The following is a 24,025-nucleotide window of genomic DNA, read 5'->3' as shown; positions in this document are numbered from 1 at the left end:
TTGCAGAATATGAAGAATATATCATTGGTGTAAAATGTACAAACATGAAAAGCAACAGCACACTTGTTTAGATAAATTTGCAGTGCAAGCATATAACCGTGGGCAGGCTGACTAATTTGGGGTCAGCAGTTGCCTCTGGGGAGGAAGAAAAGGTAATGAGATTGGGGAGGGCCTCACAGGGTGTTTCAGCTCTATTTATCTTGTTTTATTAGTGAAACATACCAACATGTAATGGTGATTTATTCCCTGCTTTTCTGAAATGTTTCAAAAAAAATATTTTTAAAGAAACTTGACTTTTAGGGGGATGGGGGGCCGTGAAGCTAGAAGATATGCAAGATAGAGGGAGGTTTTCTTTGTTTTGTTTTGTTTCAAGGTGTTAGAGGCAGAAGGGGAATGACCCAGGAGATAGAGAGGTTCAGGAGAGAGGGGTAGCCAAGGGGCCACGCTCTGTGCGACAGGAGCAGTCAGAGGCCAGGTGGAGAAGGGGCGCTCTTCCTGAGGCCACATAGGGGAGGGGTGGGAAGCTGGGGTGGGGTCAGGAAGTTGAAGACATCCCTACCTGACATCCTCAGCTTTTGCAGGGAAGCAGGAGGTAGAGTTTTCTGCTGAGAGGAGTGGGGTGAGTGGAGAGGCATTGGGGGCTAGGAGAGCAGCAACAGCAGTCAACAAGGGACATAGGAAATGCTTCCCGACAACGTCGCAGGGCCACCTGAGGCCATAGACTGACTCTGTGCGGCTTCAGTCCCCAGGTGTACTCCTAGCCTGGCTGTGACAGCAGGAAAGGCAGGTGGGGGAGTGACCTGAAGGGTGAGGTTGCTGGGAAGCTGTGGCAGAAAGAAAACGAGGCTGGGATATTGAGGGTTTGGCAGGAGAAAGGCTGAAGGGGTGAAGTACGGGGACGAAATGGAACTCTGACAGATAATAGACTGCAAGGAAAGGGGAAGATTTAGGGATTTGCATATTCTTAGGGTGGTGGATGACTTCCTCAGATGACTCATCTCAGCCCTTATATGTGGCTTTTCACCAGCAGAGTTCAGAAGATTTATTTCCCAATTTTGGGGGTACTTTATAATAGACCCCAATTTCCTCGTTCCTTCTACCCAGTATTTACTGAGTGCTTATTGGTGATGAAGAGATGAAGAAAACAAAAGCCCCTCTCTGTCAGGAGCTCCAAGTCTAGTGAAGGAGACGGAAGGCCAACATTCCATTGTGGTGATGAGTTTTAGAGTATAAAAATGCCCGGAGAGGAGGGAGAGGCTCACAGCTCTGGGGATGGGGAGGTTTGTGGAGGCGGGTAGCCCTGCGCTAGGCTTCAAAGGATGAGTTGGGATTTGTCTGTGGACAAGGGAGATGGGCTTCCCCAGGGCCCTGGGAGAGCAAGCTGGGCAGAGGCCTAGGGGTGGGAGAGGACCACCAGGGGTCTGGCATGACCAGGGCGGAGCCCGTCTGGTAGAGGGCCAGATCTTACGGACCTGTCCTTGTGTGTGTACTGAGGAATTTGAATTCTCTTCTAACTGACGAGAGGTGGTAAGAGATTTTAAGCAGGAGAGGGACATGATTCTATTGTGTTTAGGAAGATAACATTAGTTCATTGCAGAGGGTGAACAGCAAGAAGAGATGATGACCTGTGAGGCAACAGCAGCGGAGCATGAGAGGGAAGAACAGATTTAAGAACTATTAGGAAGACAGAGTGGTGAGCCCTGCCTGAATGATTGTGTAAGGAACGTAGGAAGGAGGGAGCAGCGTGAGGCGGGCAGAGTGCTGACTTGGGCGCCTGGGTGGATTGTAGAACCATTCACCAAGATGAGAAATACTGAAGAACAGGTTTGGTTAGAAAGAGGATGAGTTTGGCTTTGCACTTATTTAATCCTGGTCAGAAGACCAGTTACAAAATGGACGGGGGCTAGGAGGGAGGTCTTCACGGAGATTAGGGAATGTTCGGCATATTGCTGGTAACTGAGGCAATGGGTATAGATGAGGTACACAGACACGATGGATAACGAGAAAAAGGAATTTTAAAAAGTTGGGTTGAGGTCCGTCAACACTTAGAGTAGAGGTGGAGACTGAGAAGGCGGGGCCACAGATGGAGGTCCTGAAAAGGAAGAATGCTGTCACAGAAACCGCAAGAAAAGTTTCAGGAAGGACAGAAAGGTTAATATTGTCCAATGCTTTAGAACGGTCAAGGACCAAACAGCCTTAGTTCAATGACATTGCAAGAGCCATTTCAGAAAAGAGGTGGAAGAGGCTCAGGAGTGAACAGGAGGAGAGGAAGTGGGGCCGTCCCCAGCAGCCTGTCCCTGAAGAGAAAGAGAGGGATGGGGCGGAAGGTGCTACCCGGCAGCAGGCAGTGGATGTAGGGTTAAGGGGCATTCAGGTATGTGTGGGGGTGCGTGAGAGAGAGGGAGAGACAGAGACAGAGACAGAAAGACAGACAGACAGACAGACAGATGCTTTAAGATGGAGTGACCTGAGCATTTTGCTGAGGAGAAGAAACGAGTGGAGAAGGCAAAGTTGAAGAGAGAGTGAAGAGGGGATTCTCTGTTGGTGGAGCGAGGCTCAGAGACGGCGGGTCAGGCGGGTCAGCCTTGGGGAGGAGGACAAGACCTCTTCTTTTGAAATTGGAGGGAAAGAGACAGAGATAGTGGTACAGGCAGTAATTTTCTTAGTGAAAGAATGTGAGATTGGGGAAGGGCATGTCCGATAAGCTCAGTCCTCTCTGTGGAGGAGGGAGGAGGGACCAGGTCCCCTCTGGGGAGGGCGGAGGGGAACAGGCAGAGTGCGCAGCTGAGTTGGCATCTGGGGCTGAGCCCAGCTGGGGTGCGGACGGTGGGTCTGCGCTGGCCTCGTCCGTCCCACAGTGTGGCTTTTCTCCAGCAGCACCATGGTCTGGCTGTGAGTGCCGGGAGGGTGGATAGTTTGATGAATCTGGGATTTCGAGTTTTAGAGAAGATCAAGCAGAAAGAGGATGAGGTGTTTGAGAGTCGGTTGATCTACTCCACCAAGGACCTAAGCTCTGTAGGGAAACAACTAAAACCAGGAGGTGGCTGATGGATCCAGAAAAAAAGGGAAGGATTGAGAAGCTGGGGATCCCAGTGGAATAAAAAGCTGGTGTAGTTGAGTAACGGAGGGACAAAGACCAAAGGATGGAATGTTGTGGTCAGAAAACGGAAATGTTAGAATTGAAGATGTTGGCAGCAAAGGGACTGAGGTGCTGACCAGGTCTGAGGTATGGCCGTGGGAGTGGGTTGCTGGGGTGAAGGGGGGGATTTGGAGTTGAGGACATCAAGTAGTATCAAGTTAGGACGTTGGATGATCATCCTCAAGAACCATGCCACAGTGATGGCAAGACTTAGATTGAAGAGGATGACTGACATTAAAATCCTTAGACTCTGAAAGAATGACGTAGAAGCTGATAGTGATGAGAAGGGCTAAGCAGTGGAAGATCGGTGGTGCTTCAAGAAAGAGAGATTGTTGCCAGAATGTGGGAGGATGACAGTGTCCACGTGGCAGTGGGAGCTGGGAGAGCATCGTACATCCTTCCTGCTCTGTGGTGTGCTGGACAGTCAGGAATGACCAGGACTGAGAGGATGATGATGTTGGTAATAATTTACTTGCAGTTGAAGGCTTCCAGAAATCATTATGAAAGAGGTAGGGAGCAAGGACAGTAGAAAAAGGATAGGCTAGGAGTGAAATGAAAAATCTTATTTTCTCCTCAAAAAACACAAAAAAACCCACACCACTGTGAGACGAGGAGGACTATTATTTTGAGCCCCATTTTAGAGGTAAGAAAAAGAGCCAAAGAATTGAAAGGTCGTGCCCTGGAGTTAGCAGCAGACCCAAGACTCACCCCTGGGCCTCTCGGCGAGCGGGCACCGGAGGGCAACCCTGGAGAGAACGCCCACCCAGTGCAGCTCCCCTGCGGATTGGGCGGAAAGGAGGAGAGGGGGAGTTGGGCCAGCTTCTCTCTCTGCCTCCCTAGGCTACCCGAGCATCGCGCAAGGCCGTCGCCTTCGGCAAGCGCTCGCACTCCATGAAGCGGAACCCCGGTGCCCCTGTCACCAAGGCAGGCTGGCTCTTCAAACAGGTGCGACCTCCTCCGCCATTCTGCCCACCATCACCACTGCTTTCTCCTCATAGCACTGTAATTCCTCTGGAGGTATAAAAGCCCTTGTGTGTTTTGGTATCTCCTTTTTTGGTATATCTCTGTGAATGAATCTCCTAATTTTATAAAGGCTCAGAGAAATTGAGTATCTTCCCAAAATTGCACAGAAATTTAGTGTCAAATTTAGGAACCCAGCCAGGTCTCTTAATGGACAGATGCAATGACTTTGAAATATGCGAGATCACCAACCCAACGGGATCCAGCCTCTTGCTAACATGGGGGGAGGCGGGTTCCAGGAGTCTACCAGATCTCCCCAGGTTGACCTTGCCACTGTCCCTGCCTGCCCTCTGCTCACTCGTTCAGACTCATCTTTTGTCCCTTTTATCTTCCCCCAGGGAGGCACCGAGGCCCAAGAATGACAGAACGGGAAGGTCACAGGCAATAATCTAATGTCAGGTCCCTGTGTCTGAGGTCTTAAGGGGGCTGCCGCCACTCGTTAGGAGGTCCTTATAATTAGTGCGGGCCCTTTCTGCTGCCTCCACTGATGGCCCCCCAGCTCACACCCCTCCTGTCTGTCTCTCCACGTGCCCTGTAGGCCAGCTCCGGAGTCAAGCAGTGGAACAAGCGCTGGTTCGTCCTGGTCGATCGCTGCCTCTTCTACTATAAAGGTGAGCTCGCCCCTGGGGCTGGCGAGGGCCACGGAAGCTGGGTCCCCATTCTTTCTCGTTCTGCCGGATCACTAGGCTCTGCTTTGGATGGACATTGTGGAGGTGCAGGTGTCCCCACGGTGGTCTCGGGCACCAGTGGGTGTGACAGTGAGATGGAGATGAAGCCTGTGTACTCACACAGACAGTCACTCACACACACAGTCACACACACAAATCACTCACATACACAGTCACTCACACACGCAGTCACTCACACACACAGTCACACACACAAATCACTCACATACACAGTCACTCACACACGCAGTCACTCACACACACAGTCACACACACAAATCACTCACATACACAGTCACTCACACACGCAGTCACTCACACACACAGTCACACACACAAATCACTCACATACACAGTCACTCACACACGCAGTCACTCACACACACAGTCACACACAAATCACTCACATACACAGTCACTCACACATGCACACACACACAGTCACTTGCACACATAGTCACTCACACACAGTCACACACTCATACACACACACTCAGTCACACCATCTCTCATTCATTCACACAGTCACTCACTCTCTCACACACTCACTCTCTCACTTTGTATTCAGCGGTGTCAGCAAGGGCCTGCCAGCTTTCAGGCAGAGTGCTAGGCCGTGGCTGGTGAGACCTGGTGACAGATGCTGAATTCTGGGTGGAGCAGGGAGGAGGAGGAGGGAGAGGAAGGTCCCCAGTCACTGCCAGTAGGTCACCTGCTGATTGGAGCACGTGTTGGTCTTCCTGCCGTCCCACTGGGATGTGCGATCTTATCTGTGGTGCAGGAGTTTTGTCAGTTGTGTGCGCTGCAGTGTCTGCAGCCCCTAAAGCAGTGCATGGCACACAGTATGTGCTCCATCAACATGGAACAGCACACATCCCCAGCTTCTACCCTCTCTGCGCCCCCCGCGCTCCCTCCCTACCCTCTCAAACAAAATGGAGGAGGGCAAAGATCTGATAACTTTGATACAGCGACCCTAGGAGGTTGTTTTTAAAATGCAGCCGTTGCTCGGCATCCATGGAGGGGTTCGTTCCAGTGCTCCCGCAGACACCAAAACGCACGGGCGCGCAGTGTCTGCGTCTAACCCAGGCACGTTCTCCTGTGTGCTTTAACTCATCTTTAGAGTACTTATGCTATCTAATACAGTATAAACACTATGTAAATAGCTGTGATGCTGTATTGTTTAGGGAATAATGATAAGAGCAAATGGTCTGTACGTGCTCAGTCCAGACGTCGCCGTGTAGGCCTTTTGATGCGCCGTTGGTTGAATCCTGGAGTGCAGAGCCCTTGGACCCCAGGCTGACTGCAGATACAGCAACATGTGTCAGGGGGGGCACGGAGAAAACCAGTGAGGGCTGGTGACGGTGACACAGCTGTCACACTGAGGCAGCTCGAGGAAGCAGGCATGGGGCTGTGAAGAGAGAGGTGAAATGACTTTGCAGCAGAGGCCGTTTCCTTTTGTTCCATTCCCGGGAGGGGCAGACTCCTGGTTTCTGTGGCCTCCTGGGAGCAGCTTGGTGGATCACTGACTTTGGCAAACAAGGGTTGTACCCAGTGGCCCTCCAGAACCATGCTGTCCCTGTGCCCTGAGGAGAGAAGTCCAGAAGGGGCTGCGTATACAGGGTCCGGTCACAGCAGAGACCCCAAGATTGGGGGAGTAGAGTCTGCCCAGGCCAGCCTGGGATCCAGGGCTGCAGAGGGTGAGAAGCTGGAGGGAAGCCAGGCTCTCTGCAGGGGAGAGACTCTGGGCCTGGCATGAGGATAGAACCTTAAAAAGCCGCAAAATCAAGGGGCACTGCAATGGGGGTCACTATCCACCAAGAGATGGTCTCAGGAGACCCCTAAACACTGGCCTCGACTTTCCCAGGCAGGGGCCCATCTCCTCCAGGGGATGACAGCCTCTGCTTTCCTGAGGAAGCCCTGGTCCCAACCATGGCTCCCTCCTGCTCCTCCGGCTTAGCCCTTCCTCTGGGCACCGTGCTGAGGTCTGTGCAGGAAGCGAGACCTTGGGCCAAGTATGTTCTGCAGGCGATGAGTGGGAGTAGAAGGGGAGCTGGGGGAGTTGGTGACCCCTGAGGGATTTCTCCTGAACGCCAGGTGAGGGTTTTCACAGTCCCCAGCCCGGGGAAGAGAGCTATCCCAGGGAAGTGGGGCGGGTCTTGCCATAGCCTGTGGCCCCACCTGTCCCACAGAGCCACCCCCACCCCTTCTGGCCTCTTGCTGACAGCTGGGGTCTCTATTCGCTAATCCATCAGGCTCCTTGGGAGATGCAGCATGAATTATGTAACAGCCTGATTGTTAGCCCGACTGACCAGAGGGTGGGGGCGTGCAGGGGCGTGTCTTCCTGTGGAGATGTGGACCATGAAGGGGAGGGCTCCACATCAGGAGAGGACAAGGCAAGCTGCCAGGTGCCTGGGAGAACCTTAGAAACAGTCAGCCAGAGGAGCCAGAGCCAAAGGTGGGGCCACCCGCTCTGCCCCACTGTCCCACTGTTATCCCTGTGCCTGTGCCCCTGCCAGAGCTGTCTTGCTTGGAGAGGCTCTGCAGACAGGAGAGTGGATGCGAGTGCAATCTTCTCGGGTCCAGACCACACGTGTTTGTTGGCTGTGTGCTGAACACCGGCCCCTTGAGGTGGTATTGCCTCTCTCTCGGTCACCTTTGCAGACCTCGTAGAACAGCATCTGTAGGGCCACACTCCAAATGTCCCACACCACGGAGTGTGCCTCTCCGAGTCGTGCAGAGCACACCTGTGTGGCTGTGTGCAGTGGACCTGAGTGCCTGACAAATAGTAGATGAGCAACAAATCTTTACCATAATAAAGCTGACACTCTTCTCTCCCCCCACCCGCACCGCACACGCACACACATGCACACACATCTCACCGGTGCCTCTATTTCCCTGACAGATGAGAAGGAAGAGAGCATCCTGGGCAGCATCCCCCTCCTGAGCTTCCGAGTGGCCGCTGTGCAGCCCTCAGACAACATCAGCCGGAAACACACCTTTAAGGTCAGTGGGCCTTCCTGTCCCAGGTCAGGTGGGGTGGGAGGCCTCCTCGTCTAGAGCATAGGGAATAGAGAAGGGTCCAGGGCCACTTCCCTTAGGAATCCCAGGTGTGGTGGTGGAGGGAGCAGGCAGTGGCCCCTGGCCTCCATGCAGGCTGTCGTGAGGCTAAGGCGAGGCTGTGCCGGGACCCCTCCTCTTTTCTTGGGGGTCGGGTGGGTAATTCTCTCTCCAGGGTGGGCCAGTAGGGATGTGCTTCAGGGGTTGCAGTTTTTCCTGGGGGAAAAATAATTATGTCCTGAGCCAGTGGACACTGCCCTGTGGCCTGCCACCTGGCCCTTGGGAAATCACTTGCTGCAGAGGCAGAGCTATGGGGGGTGGGGTTCTGACAGCCCTTCTGGAAAGGCCTCCTCCCCGCTCAGGCTGGGAAACTGGACCCTCAGTTTGAAATTGAAACTGACGCAAATTTCAATCTCAAGAGAAAATTAGGAGTTGAGTTTGATTACAATCAAGAGAGGCAAACCTCAGGCAGATGACAATTTGAGAGAACAGGTCACAGGAAGACGGGCCTCTCCTGCCTGTTCGGCGGGCTCCTGTGGAACTCCTTCCAGCCTTGTGCAGAGACGCACGCAAGCCCCAGCTTGGAGCTGTGCCAACGGCAGGGTGACACCACCACTGGACGCCCCAGCTCTCACCCTGTGCTCCTCCGTCCCCTCCGCCAGGGAGCGCACTGCCTCTTGAAGACCCAACTCTGAGGGCTGCACTCAGTGGCCCACAAAAAAGACGGGCCTGCAGCTGGCTCATCCTAGGCCAGTATTTTTCCACATTTAAAAACTCCTGATCCTGGGGCCGGCCCAGTGGCGCAGCGGTTAAGTTCGCACGTTCCGCTTCGACGGCCCGGGGTTCGCCAGTTCGGATCTGGGTGCGGACATGGCACCGCTTGGCACACCATGCTGTGGTAGGCGTCCCACGTATAAATAGTAGAGGAAGATGGGCACGGATGTTAGCTCAGGGCCAGTCTTCCTCAGCAAAAAGAGGAGGATTGGCAGCAGTTAGCTCAGGGCTAATCTTCCTCAAAAAGAATAAAACAACTCATGACCTGGCACCAGCCCCATGGCAGAGTGGTTGAGTTCACATGCTCCGCTTCGGGGGCCCAGGGTTTCGCCAGTTTGGATCCTGGGCGCAGACATGGCACAGCTCATCAGGCCATGCTGAGGTGGCGTCCCACATGCCACAACCAGAGGCACTCACAACTAGAATATACAACTATGTGCTGGGGGGCTTAGGGAGAAGAAGAAAGAAGATTGGCAACAGATGTTAGCTCAGGTGCCAATCCTTAAAGAAAAAGAAATTCATGACCCATTAAAAATGATAATCTCTGTCCTTTTTGTATTTTGTGATGCAAAGACCATAGGTTCCTTTCTGTTTTCCAAATATAAACTATAATGTTGAGCGTGCCTCTTCTTAGAACTAAGCCCCTCCTCCCCCGTTAAGAATTGCTGTCCAAGACCCCGAAAACCTAAAGCTATGGTGTTAACCCATGGGAACTGCAGCTCCCGCCAGGCCAGGGCCTGAGCTCACGGGGCCACAGAGACTGTCCTTCAGCCTCCGGTCACCTGGCCACACAAAAGAGGTGGGCAGCAGAGCAGGCGCTGCTCCAGGGAACGAGAAGGGACTTCTCTGGCATATAATTAGTTTCTAGCCCCACAGGGTCTTATGTGTGAGAAGTGTGAACAGAGTGAGCAATAATAAAACTCGCTCCAGGGAGCCCGTTTCTAGCTGGGGCAATAGGAACAGGCTGTTCAACCAGCAACAAACAGCCCTGCTGTACACAGTTGCCCTGGCACACTCACACGGTCCAACAGCCTAGCTCGCCCTCCCTCCAGCCTCGTGCAGAGATGCACGCACGCCCCAGCTTGGAGTGGTGCCGACGGCGGGGTGACACCACCACTGGACGCCCCAGCTCTCACCCTGTGCTCCTCCGTCCGCTCCGCCAGGGAGCGCACCGCCTCTTGAAGACCCAACTCTGAGGGCTGCACTCAGTGGCCCACAAAAGTTCTGACTGTGCCATTCACTGGCCCTTCCCCAGGGGAGGGAGGGGAGCTGAGACAAGTGGGATGCTTGTCCTGCTGTGGCCACCAAGCGAAACTCTTGGATGGCTAATAATGAGCAGGCACTGTCCCTGCCCCGCCTCTTGCTGGGCCCTCCGCTCTTCCTCCCTAGCCCTCTGAGCTCCTCCCTTCGGTCTCTGGCCCATTTCCATGTGCAGGCTGTGGCCCCTCCCTCCCCGCCCACGCCCTGTCTCCCCAGGCCCTCTGCCTTCCCTATCACAGGCAGTCGTCCCTGTGCCTTTGCTCTCTCCTGTGTCCTGTGAGCTCCTCAAGTGCAGAGAACATGGCTTTGCTTTCCTTGTGACTGGTGCCCACAGAGGAGCTCTGCACACACAGGGCACCTACTGGCCCTGCGACACCCCCACAAGTCCCGCCTGTGCCCCTGCTCTACACTAACCCTGTGTTCTCCATCCAAGGGCTTGCCTGGGCCCCTGGTCTCCATGTCGCTGCACAGTGTCAACCCCCAGATGCCTTCTTACAGCTTCTCTGGCTTTTCGTCAGTACCTCCCTGCCTCTGTCCACATGCTGGGCCCCTGCTGGAGCAGGGACTGGCAGGATCCAGAGGAAGGAGGCCCATCCCCACCCCTAGAGAAGTAGGACGCATGCTCACTGGGTAATGGCTTCTGTCTGAGAGAAGTCCCATGCTGGGGAGAGGTGCTGTGGTGTGTGAAGGTCCCCTGGGAAAGGTTTTGGAGGGTGAGGATTTGACATTGCTGCTTAGGAGAGCCCTGGGGTGTGACCAGAGGAGCCCTGTCTTCTCTCCTTCCAGCCCCTAGAGACCCAGGATTTAGCACCCAAGGGGGGAGAGTCCAAGGTGAAGTGCACATGGGAGCCTCTTAATCACTGTGGATCTCTCACGTTGGCTGGGATGAATGAGGCTGCTTGCTCTTTCTGGGAGGTTGAAGGTCTCACCTGGAGCATATACTGAGGTCCCAGAAAGAGTCTAGCTCTGGAGCATCTTTCCTTGTGGCCTAGGAGCCTTGTTTCTCCCAGGAGACCCATCCCTATGATACAGACGTGTCAATGAAGACCAGAGGAAAAGCACAGCTGTTGGCAGTTGCAGAGCTGGTCAGGACAGAGCTGGGGGGCGCTAGAGGCCCTGACTCCTCTCCACCACCAGCCCAAATTCTCGTGGCGCAAGCTCTCCGCTCCCCTTCTTGGTGGGCGAACTGGGCATTGCTGAGTGCTATCCTATTGGTGACACTGAGTAGAGGGGGACAGTCTCAATGGCTCCCCACTTCCCCCTGTTCCTCAACATTCCTGCTGTGTCATCTTCTGTCTCTTTGGTGTTCGGTTGACCTGTTCTCTGCTTCTCTTCCTTCTGACCGCGTGAGGACCCCTCCTCTGGACAGGAGCTCTCTTCTGGGTTCCCGCCTGCCGTGCCTGTTTGCGGCCACCAACTAGGTAGTGTGCTCTGACTGTCTGCATGCCCCTTGCATGCCCACGGAGATGGAGGCCCAGCTGTGTCTCTGCATGGAAGAGACAGTGTCAGCTTCTCAGAGGCCAAGCTGGGGCTGAGATTGGCATGTGCTGTGGGGGCGTCCCTCCCAGACATTGGGTAATTGCCCTTCAATTCAAAGACGGGATTTGATGGGAGAGCGGGTGTGGTGATTGTCCCTCCTGCTTCTAATCACCTCCAGTGGGGCAGGTAAGCTTCCTGGCTACTGGGGTGCCTCGAGGTGTCTGGAGAGCTAGCTAAGGCAGACACCTGGGTGCCGGCTGGAGCACTTGGGGTAGCTGTGGGCGACCCTCTTCACCTTGCTCCTGAGCTCCATGCGGGGCCAAGAGCTGTAGGTCAAGGAGTAGCCTGCCTGACCACCTGTTCTGTGGGTGTGGGTGTCTTATCCCAACAGGTGACTGTGTGCTGGGTGCAGGAGGCTGGGGCCAGTTCCACGCAATGCGTCTCCCCACAGGCCGAGCACGCCGGGGTCCGCACCTATTTCTTCAGTGCCGAGAGCCCTGAGGAGCAGGAGGCCTGGATCCAGGCCATGGGGGAGGCTGCCCGAGTACAGATCCCCCCGGCCCAGAAGTCGGTGCCCCAAGCTGCACGTCACAAGTGAGTGACGGGTACTGGGCATGGACTGGGAAGCACTAAAGGAAGAGGAGGCCAGAGGAAGCGCCCGCTCCCTGGGCCTCTGAGCCTCTGAGGAGTGTGAAGGCCCCGCCCCCCAGCAGGGGGCTGGCTAGTGATTTCACAGCCTCTCTTTTCTCCTCCCCTGACGGCTCCTCCTCTTCAGTCTGAGTTGGTGGAGGCCAAGAGAGAAGCCAAGTCCCATCGGGGCCTGGCCAGGAGCCCAAACCCGGGGTCATTGGCTCATTTTTCTCAGCTGTGCATGTTAAGCATGCAGCCTTTGGAGGCAGATGGGCTTAGGTTCAAATCTCAACTTGGCGACTTGCCCATGAGTGTGACCTCAATGTGAGTTTCTTAACCTCTCTGAACCCAACTTTCCTTTCCTCAAAGACAGCAATTATGCTCCATTCCCAGGGTTGTTGTGAGGACTAAATAGTGTACGTAGGATGCCGGCGTGTGGTAACCCTCAGCATGTGGCTGGGCATCCAGTCTTAGCACCTGGCTCTCTTTGAGCTGGGTGTTGAGTCTGAGTTAGCTGTTCACAAGGATCTGTATACAGACTCAAAATCTAGTCACGGGTCTTAGATATGTTTACCAACAATGTTTCCACAAAGATGCTTGACTGTGTTGAATTTGGGAAACTAAAGGGAGAACACTGTCCCGAGGTTCCATCTCTGCTTCAACCAAGGCGGGCCCTTCCAGCAGTTCAGGCCCCCATTCCGTGAATATTTACTGTAGATATAGACGTGTCCGGCCCTGGGCCAGGAGCTGGGATGCTGCGGGGGAGCAAAGTCCCACAGCCTCCTGCTCAGGGGGCTTCTACTCTAGCAGAAGTCGGTCCTGGAGGGACCTTGCTTTGGAGAAGCGAATAGCATGTTTCTCTGCCTCTGAAATCTGAGACCACAGCCTCTGCCATGTTTGGTCTCATAGCAATCCTGTCCTGTGAGGGGCACTATTGTCATACCCTCCTGGTTCAAGGAGCCAAGACTCATGGAATTGACTAACTTTCCGTAGTAGAGAGGACTGACCTGTAGCTGGGGCATCAGGACAGTTGCTATTGGGAAAGTTGGGTAGAGTGCACCCCAAGTTTAGGGGCGGCATCAGGGACAGACTACAGACCAGGGCTGGGTGAGGTTAATCTTGGCCACAGCATGAAGGCTGGGCTCAAGGCGGGTCAACAGAAGGGAGCGGAAAGTGGCCCTTGGAGAAGACCTGGAGGCGGAGTGAGCACAGGAGTGTAGGCGGGATGGGATTATGTTTTCTAATCATTGCCCAGGCTGGGAGATAAAGCAGTGGGATTTGGGGAATGGAACTGTAATGCATTGAATCCTGTTTCCATCGCTGCCTTCCTGCCCACCCTTCTCCGCTCCATTCCTCCTTCTCAGTCTGCCACCCCCACCCAACTCCATGCTGGGCTGGAGTCCCTTACAACGTCTCCCTTGGCATCCTGCAGCCATGAGAAGCCAGACTCAGAGAACATCCCACCCAGCAAACACCACCACCAGCCACCCCTCAACTGCCTCCCCAAGCCTGAACCGGAGCCCAAGACTCGAGGGGAGGGTGACGGCCGAGGCTGTGAAAAGGCAGAGAGGAGGTCGGAGAGGCCCGATGTCAAGAGTGAGCCTCTGGTGAAAGCCAACGGCCTCCAGCCTGGACCGGAGCCAGCCTCAGAGCCAGGCAGCCCCTACCCTGAGGGCCCAAGGGTCCAAGGGGGTGGGGAGCGGCACACCCAGCCCAATGGCTGGCAGCTCAGCTCCCCAAGCCGGCCAGGGAGCACAGCTTTCCCGCCTCAGGACTCAGAGAGTGGGGGACAGCGGCAGAGCTTCCCCTCACGTGCCAACCCCGACAAAATCGCCCAGCGCAAGAGCTCCATGAACCAGCTTCAGCAGTGGGTGAACCTGCGCCGAGGGGTGCCCCCACCTGAGGACCTTCGGAGGTGAGGTGGTAGGGGGCAGAGGTGGAGCTGGGATGCTGGTCCAGCTAGGGGCTCAGGCTGGGGTAGTGACATGTGAGGCACCCTCTATTGGAAACATTCTGGAAGCCAGGCTGACTTGGGAAGCCAAGAAAAGCCCAGGATTCCAGCTTGCCCAAATCCTTTCCTGCCCCAGGGCTCCGTCTGTGGAGTTTGACCCCTGGCCCTGATTCTTGCTCTCTCTGTTGACTTCCTTCCGAGGAAGGGACAGAGTACCTAGCGCCTCTCCACTGGGACGAGGAGGAAAGGGGCAGGTGGTCACAGGGAGTGGCCTTAATGTTATTCCAGGCAGACATCCACGAGCTTCCCTCTTACAGCCTCGTCTGTTCCAGTGCTTCTGCCAACACGAGACTCACTAAGCCCACTCACTCCCTTTTTGAATGACTCTAATTGTTTGAAAGCCATGATTTATATGAAGTTTTAAAAAAAGAAAAGAAACAGACAAAATGTTGCCACTTACTGATCCTAGTTCTGCCCTCTGGACCGATTGACCCCTTTCCCTAGTGACTGGCTCTCAGTATCTGAAGGCGTTGGGCCTGACGCGTTCACCCAGGTCTGGGCAGCTCCAGGTTACAGCAGCAGCGTCCGGAGGGCTGCTCTGGCTGGGCTGTGCCTGGGGGGCCCGGCCTGCGCCTCACTCAGGAGAAGTCCCGGGAACCTACCGCTTCCGCCCTTGACAAGATCCTAAGTTCAGGGAAGCTGCCCTTTGTCCCTTGTCCAGGTGCCTGGTACACTCTGCTCATTCTGCTGTTCTTCTCTCTAGAAAAGACCTGATAAATTGGTTCATGCTGAGATAGAGATGGCTAATAAGGCTTAAAATTTTTCCCCAGAGGCATTTCATTTTAAAGAGACAAAGATGGAAGCTCTGAATGGTGAAATTTCTGGCCTCGGAGCTGGGTGAGGGAGGGAACTTTGAGGATGGGCCTTCCCCTGCACCTCTGGAAACGAGCCTCCAGCGTCTGGGCAGTGGCTGCTCTCTGTGCTCCCAAGGCCAGCCTGGGGCGCCTTCACCTGGTCAAACATGCTATAGGCTGGAGGATGTGGAGGTGGGGCTGGGACCTGGGCGATGGGGGGACGCACCCACTTCGTCTGGTTTCCTTACAATATCCTGTCTCTCTCAGCCCCTCTAGGTTCTACCCTGTGACCCGCAGGGTCCCCGAGTATTATGGCCCCTACTCCTCCCAATACCCTGACGATTACCAGTACTACCCACCGGGGGTGCGGCCGGACAGCATCTGCTCAATGCCAGCCTACGATCGGATCAGCCCGCCCTGGGCCCTGGAGGACAAGCGCCACTCCTTCCGCAATGGAGGTGGCCCCGCCTTCCAGCTGCGCGAGTGGAAGGAGCCCGCCGGCTATGGGCGGCAGGACAGCACTGTTTGGATCCCCAGCCCTTCCCGGCAGCCAGTCTATTATGATGAGCTGGATGCCACCTCTGGCTCCCTGCGCCACCTGTCCTTGCAGCCCCGTTCCCACTCTGTGCCCCGCTCTCCTGGCCAGGGCTCCTGCAACCGTGCCCGCATTTACTCCCCCGTCCGCTCACCCAGTGCCCGTTTTGAGCGACTGCCACCTCGCAGTGAGGACATCTATGCTGACCCCGCTGCCTATGTGATGAGGCGATCCATCAGCTCCCCCAAGGTGAGCCACCAGCCTGCCCCTCCTCCGTCATCCCCTGAGGTCCCTCAGAAGCCTGAGACACCTGCTGAGAAGAGGTGGCTATGTGCGGCATCGTGGATACAGGGTCACTGCGCTGTGTGTGGGCAGGGCCAGCGATGCTGCCCAGAGAGCCAATGGCCCTGTGATTCCATCCACAGGAGAGCTGCCTTGGGGCCTTTGCTTTGCCCTCTGAGTAGGAACATGGCTCTCTGTGCCCGTCCCCAGGTTATGCCAGGAACCCTAATACCATATAATGGGGGCAGACAGGGTTCTGTCTTTTCAGATCTTGAGGACCTGGACAGATCATTGCCAGGATATTGCAGTGAACAAATGCTGTCCATTGTAGTTTGGACTCTGCTCTGGGACGGGATACAAACATCCCTGACCTTGAGCTTCAGTTGGTGGGGAAGTCTGTGTCCCAGCCGGACCCCCTCACCTCCAATCCTCTTTCTCTTCCAGTATGATTACCTGGGAGACAGGCGGCCAGTCCCTGCAGGACTGTTCCCCTACAACTACCCGCCATCCCCCACGGTCCACGATAAGATGGTATGTCCTCTCCATTCCACTCCCCCGACCTCTCCTCCCAGGGCGCGGCCAACTAGGGCAGACCAGGGACGCTCTGTGCCCAATGCCTAACCTGTCTGGTTTCTAGCAGCCTCTGGATACCTCCTCCCTCCTGATCAGGACTCTAACCCTAATACATAACTTGGTGCCAGCCACCCCTTCTCCTCTGTGACACAGAGCAGAGGAGCGGGACGAGATCTGGAAGCACGTAGCCTCCTGGTCCTCTTGACCCCAGAACAGCCGTCCCCTCCAGCCTGCAGAGGGGCCTGGATGGGGCTTAGATCATGGACTGGGGAGAAAAGTCAGGCTGGGGCTCCCAAATAGGCATGATCTTCTGGCCTTCTCCCCTCAAGGGCATTTTGCTCCAAGTTTGTCCTCGCCTGGAATGCTACCTTTGGGGAAAGAGACAAATGGTGGGATTGAGAAGAAAAGATTTTCCATATTGTGTCTCTCCTTCTTTTCTCTCCCTTTTCTACTTGTGTCTCCTGGAATTTGTTCTCCTGAGAGTTTCCCCTTCACCTGGAGAACTAGATGCAGACCCTCTACAGGGGCGGGAGTAGGGTGGGGCCACTGGAACCAATAGGCAGAATCCTTGTCCCCCAGGCCTGTTGCTGACCCCTCTGTCTCCGTAGCCCCAGGAGGCTAGGGTGAGGCAGGCCTTGACAGATGAGGGGGACTGCTCCTCCTCCCCTCTTCCCTCTTCGTTCTCCTCTGCCAGTATCCAAACTTGGTACCCTCGACACACAGCAGATACGCCCATCCAGAAACCACCGATTTTTCCAGAAAACTAAGCAAGAGCTGCCAGGAAGCACTGACTAGATCACTTCCATGGTGCTTCCTTCTCCCAGGGGAGGGCCAGGCAGCCGTGAGCTGGGCCCACTGCGTCCCTCCTCTCACTGGGCGACCTCTGTGCCTCCCCGTCCTTGCCCCTTCCTCCCCAGAAATCCTCCAGGGCAGAGAGAGGCCTCTCTCGGTCCTGCCCAGCTAACTCTTAACCGCTTTGCTTCCTCTGTGTTGTCTTCTTTTGTCCTGTCCCTGTTTGTTTGTGTGACCTCGGGCTCGGGCTCCGGGTAGGACGAACTTTTAGACCTTCAGTTGCAAAGAAACCTAGAGTATTTGGATCAGCAGGTAGGCAGAGCTGGTGCCCCTCACCACCCCTCCCTCCCTGCGCCTCCCCGCTCCTCCCACCTCCTCATCTTCATCCATTTGACAACCTTTGTTGGCACAACCAGGACACAACAAAGGGGTTTGGTTCGAGCCTTCACACCCTTTCTCTTCAAAGCCCTTTAGGACAGCTGGGGGTTTCCTAGGGAAAGGGGAATAATAAATGACTGCATGAATAATTAATGCACCTCCTGTTTGTTCAGCTCAGCAAGAACTGCCCCAGGCAGGGTGCAGGCAGGGAATTTGCGCTTTCGCTGGAGAAAATAGCAGAGACTGTGGGAGGAGCTCTCTGCTTGGCCTGAGATGCTAGGGACTCAGTTCAGCCTGCATCTGGGAAATTATCCTGTCATATTCCACAGGCCATTGTTAGACTCCATAGTTTTTAAGCTGAGGACTACAGACCTGCTCTAGGATGCTTTAAAAGATTATGTTAATTCAGTGTATTTGTTCGTTCCTCCACAACGTTCCTTTGCATATGTGGCTCATGTTTTCATGAGAATTCAGTGCGGTAAACAGGGAGTGTTATCACCTCAGTTTTACAGATGAGCATCCTCTCGAGACGGGGAGTGTTCCTGTGAGAGGAAAGCAGTCGATGCCTGGGCTCCTGACTCCAGGCTCTGACCATTGGCTGCCTTGCCTTTTGAGGCTAAGGAGGCTCTGATGGTCAGTGGGTGTAGACAGGCTGGGGGTCAGTATGCTGGGCATTGATGTGAATACAGACTCTTGTGTTCAGACCTGCAAGCTGACTACTGTTATAATCCCCATTTTACAACTGATGCAATGAAAGCCCAGAGAGGTTAAATAACGTGCCAAGTGCACACAGCCAGTGAACGGCAGAGCTCGGAATGTGACTCTGAGCTTTCGACCCCATTTATAGCTGAGGAAACATCTAACATGTGAAGAAGCTGCAGTCAAACCTCGTCAGGATGATTTCATGCTGTTAAAGTTGCAGAAAGAACCATAAACTTGCAATCAGAGCATATACCTGTGATTGACTGGTGGTTCTAGTCATAGCCGTGTGCCATGTCACCCATGGTCTCACGGGGCCTCGATGTCTCGGTGGGAGCATCCTCTGGAAGACCCTGAGCACTGGGGAGTGCTGGTGTCCACATTTTAATCAGTAGGGCGGCTCCCAGCCCTCAAGGACATTGCGTTTCAGTTCCAGAAGCAGCGTGTGATGTCCACCCCATGAGCATTCCAGTCCAGATGGCATGAGTCCTGGGATGCTACCCAGACCAGGCTGGGAGCAGGGTCTCCAGGGCTGGGAGCAGTGAGGGGTCGGGCTCCGTGTCCTCTGGGCTGCCGGGCAGGCTGGCCTCCCTGTCGCCCATCCACAACGCCAGGCATTGCGCACATACAGTCGGGCCCCTTCCTGGGGGCTTCTGGCCTCACAGAGGGGCCAGGCTGGGGGCTTCAGAGATAATCTTTCAGAGGACCTCCTCCTAGGTGAAGGACAATATTCCTCAAAGCCACTTTTGTATGATGAGAAGAGTTCAGAACACAGTCAGACCCTGCACTCCGGTTCCGGCTCTGCCGTTTACAAGGATTTTTGTTTTAACCTTGGATACAGCACTCAGTCTCTCTGGGTCTTTGTTTTCTCAGTCATAAAGTGGACATTGTGGAACCGGCCCTTTCTACCTCACAGAGTTAGAGAGTGAATACAGGAGCACTTTGTCAGGATGGTGAGGGGTGGTGGCTGCTGTGATCGTTTTATTGTTCTAAAACTCAATTAAAAATGCTAATTGAGCAGCACTTACTGCGGGCGGACCCTGGGCTAAGTGCTTTCTCACCACGTTCCTCTGACGGTTTGGAGCGACAGAAGGTGGCACACGGGAACCCTCCTGGAGGTGAGGCCCATGTGGGCTGAGAGATCCCAAAGCCATGGCAGGGGTGGGAGTAGGCGAGCACGAGAGCGTTCCTACTTCCTTCCTCTTTTGCTTTAGACCCACGGGTTTGGGAAGGAATGAGATCCTTGGGGTCCAGGAGGAGCCTGGCCTCCTGGACCCTCTCCTAGCCTGATGTGTCAGCAGGTCTGCCTTGTCCTTCATGTACGTACACCCACACACACACCACACAGGACACAGGCGGGGCACACAGGCAGCAGACGTACACATACACACACATGCGCACCATAGACGATTGCACACACACCACACATGCACACCCCATACACAATCAACACAGTCTCATATATACACGCAGGCTCCAAGAAGACAGGGTTCGACTTGAATTCAGATCCTTACAGAAACCGTGGTTGACGTCTGTTGACTTTCAACTACTTACAAAGAGTCAACCTCATATTATAACTGCTCTTTGAAAGCCTTTTAAACGACACTTTATGCTGTAGAAAAAAAAATTTCCACCCAGGCTAAAGAGGCAGAAAAATCAGATCCTAGGAAAGCCTTTTAAAATGCTTAGACCTGCGAACGGGAGTAGCTGGGTGCCCTTGCCCCATCCACAGCACACGGAGCGGGGCTGTATTGGGCAGCAGGCTCAACAGGGCGGGAGGAATTACGTGTGGGTCCCACAGAGATCGGGCAGACAGGGGCAAAAATGTGGGGCCCTGAACTGTGACCCCAGAAGACCTGCCCTAAGGTGGCTCTGTCCCTTCCCTCACTCACTTCCCCTCCCCCAAACCCTTTTCCTGCACAGCTCCCTCCTGCCTTCTGCTGCCTTCTCCTGTGGATCAGTTGAGTTAAAGGGACATAGCTAAGGACACTCCCTAATATGTTCACTTTTTGATGCTGTCACACTGGAACCAGTGGGGGAAATGACGGCACTTCTGGTTGATTTGCTTGGCTTGTCTTCTCCCTCTCTCTCTCACCCTTCCTTCTCTCTTTCATTTGGCAAATAGTCTTTCCCCTTCCATGTTCCTAATGATTCTTGAAACACAAAATAGCATGCTGGGGAGCTGTGCTCCATTACCTGGTGTCCCTTTAACATGGCTCGCTTGTTTGGCCTCCTGACTTGCTCCCTAGTGTCATCCAAGATTGGCATGGATGCTACCAGCCCAGCTCTGGAAACCGCGTTTACAATCCTTTCTACTCTAGAGCCAGGGCGGGCAGGGCTCGGAGGGAGACTGGGCCTGTCCACTTGGGAAGCCCATCCAAACAGCAGGTCCCAGGGTTTCTTTTCCAGTTGTTTCATTTAGTTCAAACTTTGGGAGACTGGCCTTTCCAACTGCGTGTGTGGTCTTTGACCAAAGTAGTTTGAGAAATGAGAGCTGGGGCAAGGAGATGGCGACTTCGGCCAAAGTGGATGAGGCCACAACACTCAGGCACCTGGGCGTGTCATTGGGCTGGGGCCTCTTCAGAGCTATGAGCAGGGCACAGTGCCTCCCAGCTCCCTTCTGTGACCTCTCCTCAAGATCAGCTTCAGTGCTGGCCTGGGGACAGGGTTCACAAGGGGTGAGCAATGAGTGAGACCAAATAGAGGGTGCTGGAGGCTCCAATAGGAGCTGCCCTTTCCTGTTCCTGGAAAATAAGTGCAGGCAGGTATGGGGGAGACGCCTCTGTGGGGTCTGAGTGTGAACCATCCCTTCCTTCCTCTGCTGCAGATGAGTGAGAGCGAGACTCTCATCAGTATGGTGAACCGCATGGTGGAAAACTCCTCCCCCAGGGCCCAGCTCTTCATGCAAGTAAGACCTCTGCCTGGCAGCATGGTCCCTATCAACAGTTTCAGCTGCTTGTGCATGGTTGAGTCAACCCATCTGGGATAGGGCTTGCTCCGCCCAACCCGCTCATCTGCCAGGCCTCATCTCCCAGGCTCAGCCTGGACCCCCTCCTTTAATTCCACTGTGTCTCCTCCATTCTTCATGTTCATGGGTGAATCCAAGGCCCATTTCCCAAACCATCAAAAGAGCCAGCACCAACATTTCATGCCATGCCAGGGATCACACATCTGCTTTTTAATGTCCAGGACTTCTATTGCATATCTGGTATCTTCTTAACAGATGTCATGGGGTTTAAGGGCCTGAGGGGTGTAATGTGGAGCTATCCAAAATGCCAACGTTGTGTAGAATGTGTTGTGGTTACCAGATGTGTCACCAATGGTGGGCAGCACTTGCTGGACCCAGAGACACTTCTGGTTTAGGCACAAGCCCTGTGGCTTGTTCAGTCAACTAGGGCAATAGTTCTCAGATGTTTCTGATGCTCATTCCATTCTCCCATGTCTTAGCCTCAACAGCCAATGGTTAACTGTTGTTCTCGTGGTTGCTACCAATAAGCCGTCTGGGAGCTTACACATCGCTGGAGTCCCTCTTGGCAGTAGATGCTAGAGTGTGGGGGAGAGGAGATATAGAGCAGGAGCTGAGCAGCGTCTCTGTCTCCAGTCAGCCTAAGACAATTGGGATGGAACCGAGACGGGGCCATCCCAGGCCAACAGGGGGACAGAGAGTTAGCTGAGCTCAGGTTCCCCCAATGGAAGCTACCAGAGGCCAACCGGGGGACAGAGAGTTAGCTGAGCTCAGGTTCCCCCAATGGAAGCTACCAGAGGCGATGAACCGCCATCTCTGGCAAGGATGGAGCAAGGGTTGTCAGCTTCCCACCCACTCACCCTGTCTGTCCCTACTGCAGTAACCGGCCCACCCACTCACCCTGTCTGTCCCTACTGCAGTAACCGGCCCACCCACTCACCCTGTCTGTCCCTACTGCAGTAACCGGCCTCGTGTTCCTGCAGGTCCCTCCGTGCCCAGAAGTGTTCCGGGACAGCCTCCACACCTACAAGTTAAATGAGCAAGACACAGACGTAAGAGCGGCTCTCCTGCTCCCTCTGTCCGCTCTAGCCCTCCCGCTGCCATCCTCAGTCCTGAGCTCCTCCTTGGGGCGTTTCCTCCATCCATCTTTCTCCTTCTGGTGGCTCTTCATACATCTGATTCACGTCCTCTCTCTCCACAAAGACAACATTCTGCCTGTCCCTCCTCATCTCCCTCATTCCTTGTTCCCACCACTTACCCCACCTCCCATGCTGGCTGTGCGTGTTTCTCCACTGAGCTCTAGGCCTCTTGTCTGCAGCAGTGGGATCTGCTTATTACAGGAACAGAATTTGTTAGGAGGTAAATCAATCTGTTCTGTGCCCAGCATGACAGGAGTTCCTGGGTGTCTGGAAAGATCATGGCCCCACTCCACCCTGCCCTCAAAGAGCTTCAGGGTAGTGGGAGGGCCAGGTGGCAGCAGGTGGCAACTTGAGATTCATATGCTGAATGGGACCCATGATATATTCCACCGGAAGGTGGGGTGGTGAGACCATGTGGCCTGGTGGGTCAGGGACAAAACAGGTAGCATGTGAGCTGGGCCTTGAAGTAAAAGGCCCAGAGGGCAAGATTTGGCTCGGTAGAAAACAGCCAAGGGAGTATCTGAGGGATGGCGTGGGTAGAGGTGTGGCTGCCGGGAAGTGCGAGTCTTTCCTGAAGAGCAGTTGGCCTGACCCTGCCTCCTCCCTGTCACTGCTGGCCTTGCCTGGCCAGCGGGTCTGCCCAGCAGGCCTGGGAGAGGTTCCATCCAGGCAAGGGCCAGACCTTGGAGGGACCCCTGGAGGGAGGAGGGGAGAACAAGGCTCTCTGCGTCTGGGGAACCAGTTTATAACGTTTGCTGGTTCTTCTGAGACTCATTCGGATACCGTGCCTACCCCTCCCATCCATTCCCTCCTGGGAGGTGGGGCCACACTATCATCTCCTCAACCCCTTGAGAGGTAGAGTCGCCAGGAGGATGGGAGTGCAGGAGCTTAGCATCTGGCTCTCAGCTGTCTTCCTTCTCAGCCTGACTCACTTCCTTGAGAATGAACACATCTCCCTTCCCAGTTGGTCCTTGGGGAGTATCCCAAGGTGAAGACCATCTTTGTGTTCCCGGGCCCCTTCAAGGTTAAGTTGAAGGCCCTAGGTTCCTCAGCAGGCGAGAGGAGGTGATATCCAGAGGCCAGGCCCTGCCAACCCGATTCCCAGGTCCCCCTCAAGCCATGTCCTTCATCCCCTTCTCTCTCCTTCCCTTCTTCCCACTCCCTCGGGACTCCAGAAGCTGCTGGGCAAATTATGTGAGCAGAACAAGGTGGTGAGGGAGCAGGACCGGCTGGTGCAGCAACTCCGAGCTGAGAAGGTGAGAGCCAAGGGTGGTCTTGAGAAGGGGCACTTGGGTGGCTGGTTAGGAGAAGATGTGGGTTACTATCTCCATCCTGACTAAACTGACAGAGCTTTGTCCATCCTTAAACTTCTGTCCTGCCTTTGATCGGAACTGCTGAAGCTTTGCCGGGGACCTTAGCCAGTGTGAGGATGACCTCCACTAAGCTGCCAAGTTGAGCCTCTGGGGCTCAGCCTTCTGCTCAAAGTCCCAGAGACAAACTATCAGGGCTGCTCACAGCCATTCCTGCCTTTCTTCAGGAAAGCCTGGAAAGTGCCTTGATGGGGACCCACCAGGAACTGGAGATGTTTGGGAGCCAGCCTGCATACCCGGAGAAGCTGCTGCACAAGAAGGAAGCGCTGCAGAATCAGCTCATCAACATCCGGGTGGAACTGTCTCAGGCGACCACGGTAACCCGGGAGCGGGGTCTGTGCCCAGCCCCCACTGCCAGGAGAGCCACCCCTCCCACCTGGTGCTCCCTAGACCCAGGCTCTCCTCTGAGGGTGAGAGCAGGGGGCTCTTGTCTGGGAGGGGCATGAACAAAGACCCCACGCTG

The 24,025-nt window shown here is 54.8% G+C and overlaps 1 protein-coding gene across 50 annotated transcripts in view; it reads left to right on the top strand.

The window, feature by feature from the left end:
• Positions 1–24,025, top strand: part of PLEKHA6 (pleckstrin homology domain containing A6) — a 134,863-nt gene that overhangs the window by 93,553 nt on the left and 17,285 nt on the right. For 13 of the 50 annotated variants that reach the window (XR_002807786.2, XR_011438414.1, XM_023640331.2 and 10 more), the window contains 12 exons: positions 3,980–4,084; positions 4,698–4,770; positions 7,727–7,827; positions 11,786–11,988; positions 13,457–13,939; positions 15,097–15,613; positions 16,091–16,177; positions 17,270–17,323; positions 20,916–20,996; positions 22,037–22,105; positions 23,368–23,448; positions 23,730–23,879. Coding sequence is in view for 46 of the 50 variants with exons in the window: in XM_023640331.2 (XP_023496099.1) it covers positions 3,980–4,084; positions 4,698–4,770; positions 7,727–7,827; positions 11,786–11,988; positions 13,457–13,939; positions 15,097–15,613; positions 16,091–16,177; positions 17,270–17,323; positions 20,916–20,996; positions 22,037–22,105; positions 23,368–23,448; positions 23,730–23,879 (2,004 nt within the window). In the remaining 4 variants the exon portion in view is untranslated. Of the gene's footprint in view, positions 1–3,979; positions 4,085–4,697; positions 4,771–7,726; positions 11,337–11,785; positions 11,989–13,456; positions 13,940–15,096; positions 15,614–16,090; positions 16,178–17,269; positions 17,324–20,915; positions 20,997–22,036; positions 22,106–23,367; positions 23,449–23,729; positions 23,880–24,025 lie in introns of all 50 variants that reach the window. The other 37 variants (XR_011438413.1, XM_070266455.1, XM_070266448.1 and 34 more) reach the window with 9 other exon arrangements.

This window comes from Equus caballus, chromosome 5 (assembly GCF_041296265.1).
Source record: "Equus caballus isolate H_3958 breed thoroughbred chromosome 5, TB-T2T, whole genome shotgun sequence".
In the NCBI taxonomy this organism is placed as follows: domain Eukaryota; kingdom Metazoa; phylum Chordata; class Mammalia; order Perissodactyla; family Equidae; genus Equus; species Equus caballus.
The sequence above is the reverse complement of the archived record's forward strand: the minus strand, read 5'-3'. Positions and strand labels throughout refer to the sequence as shown.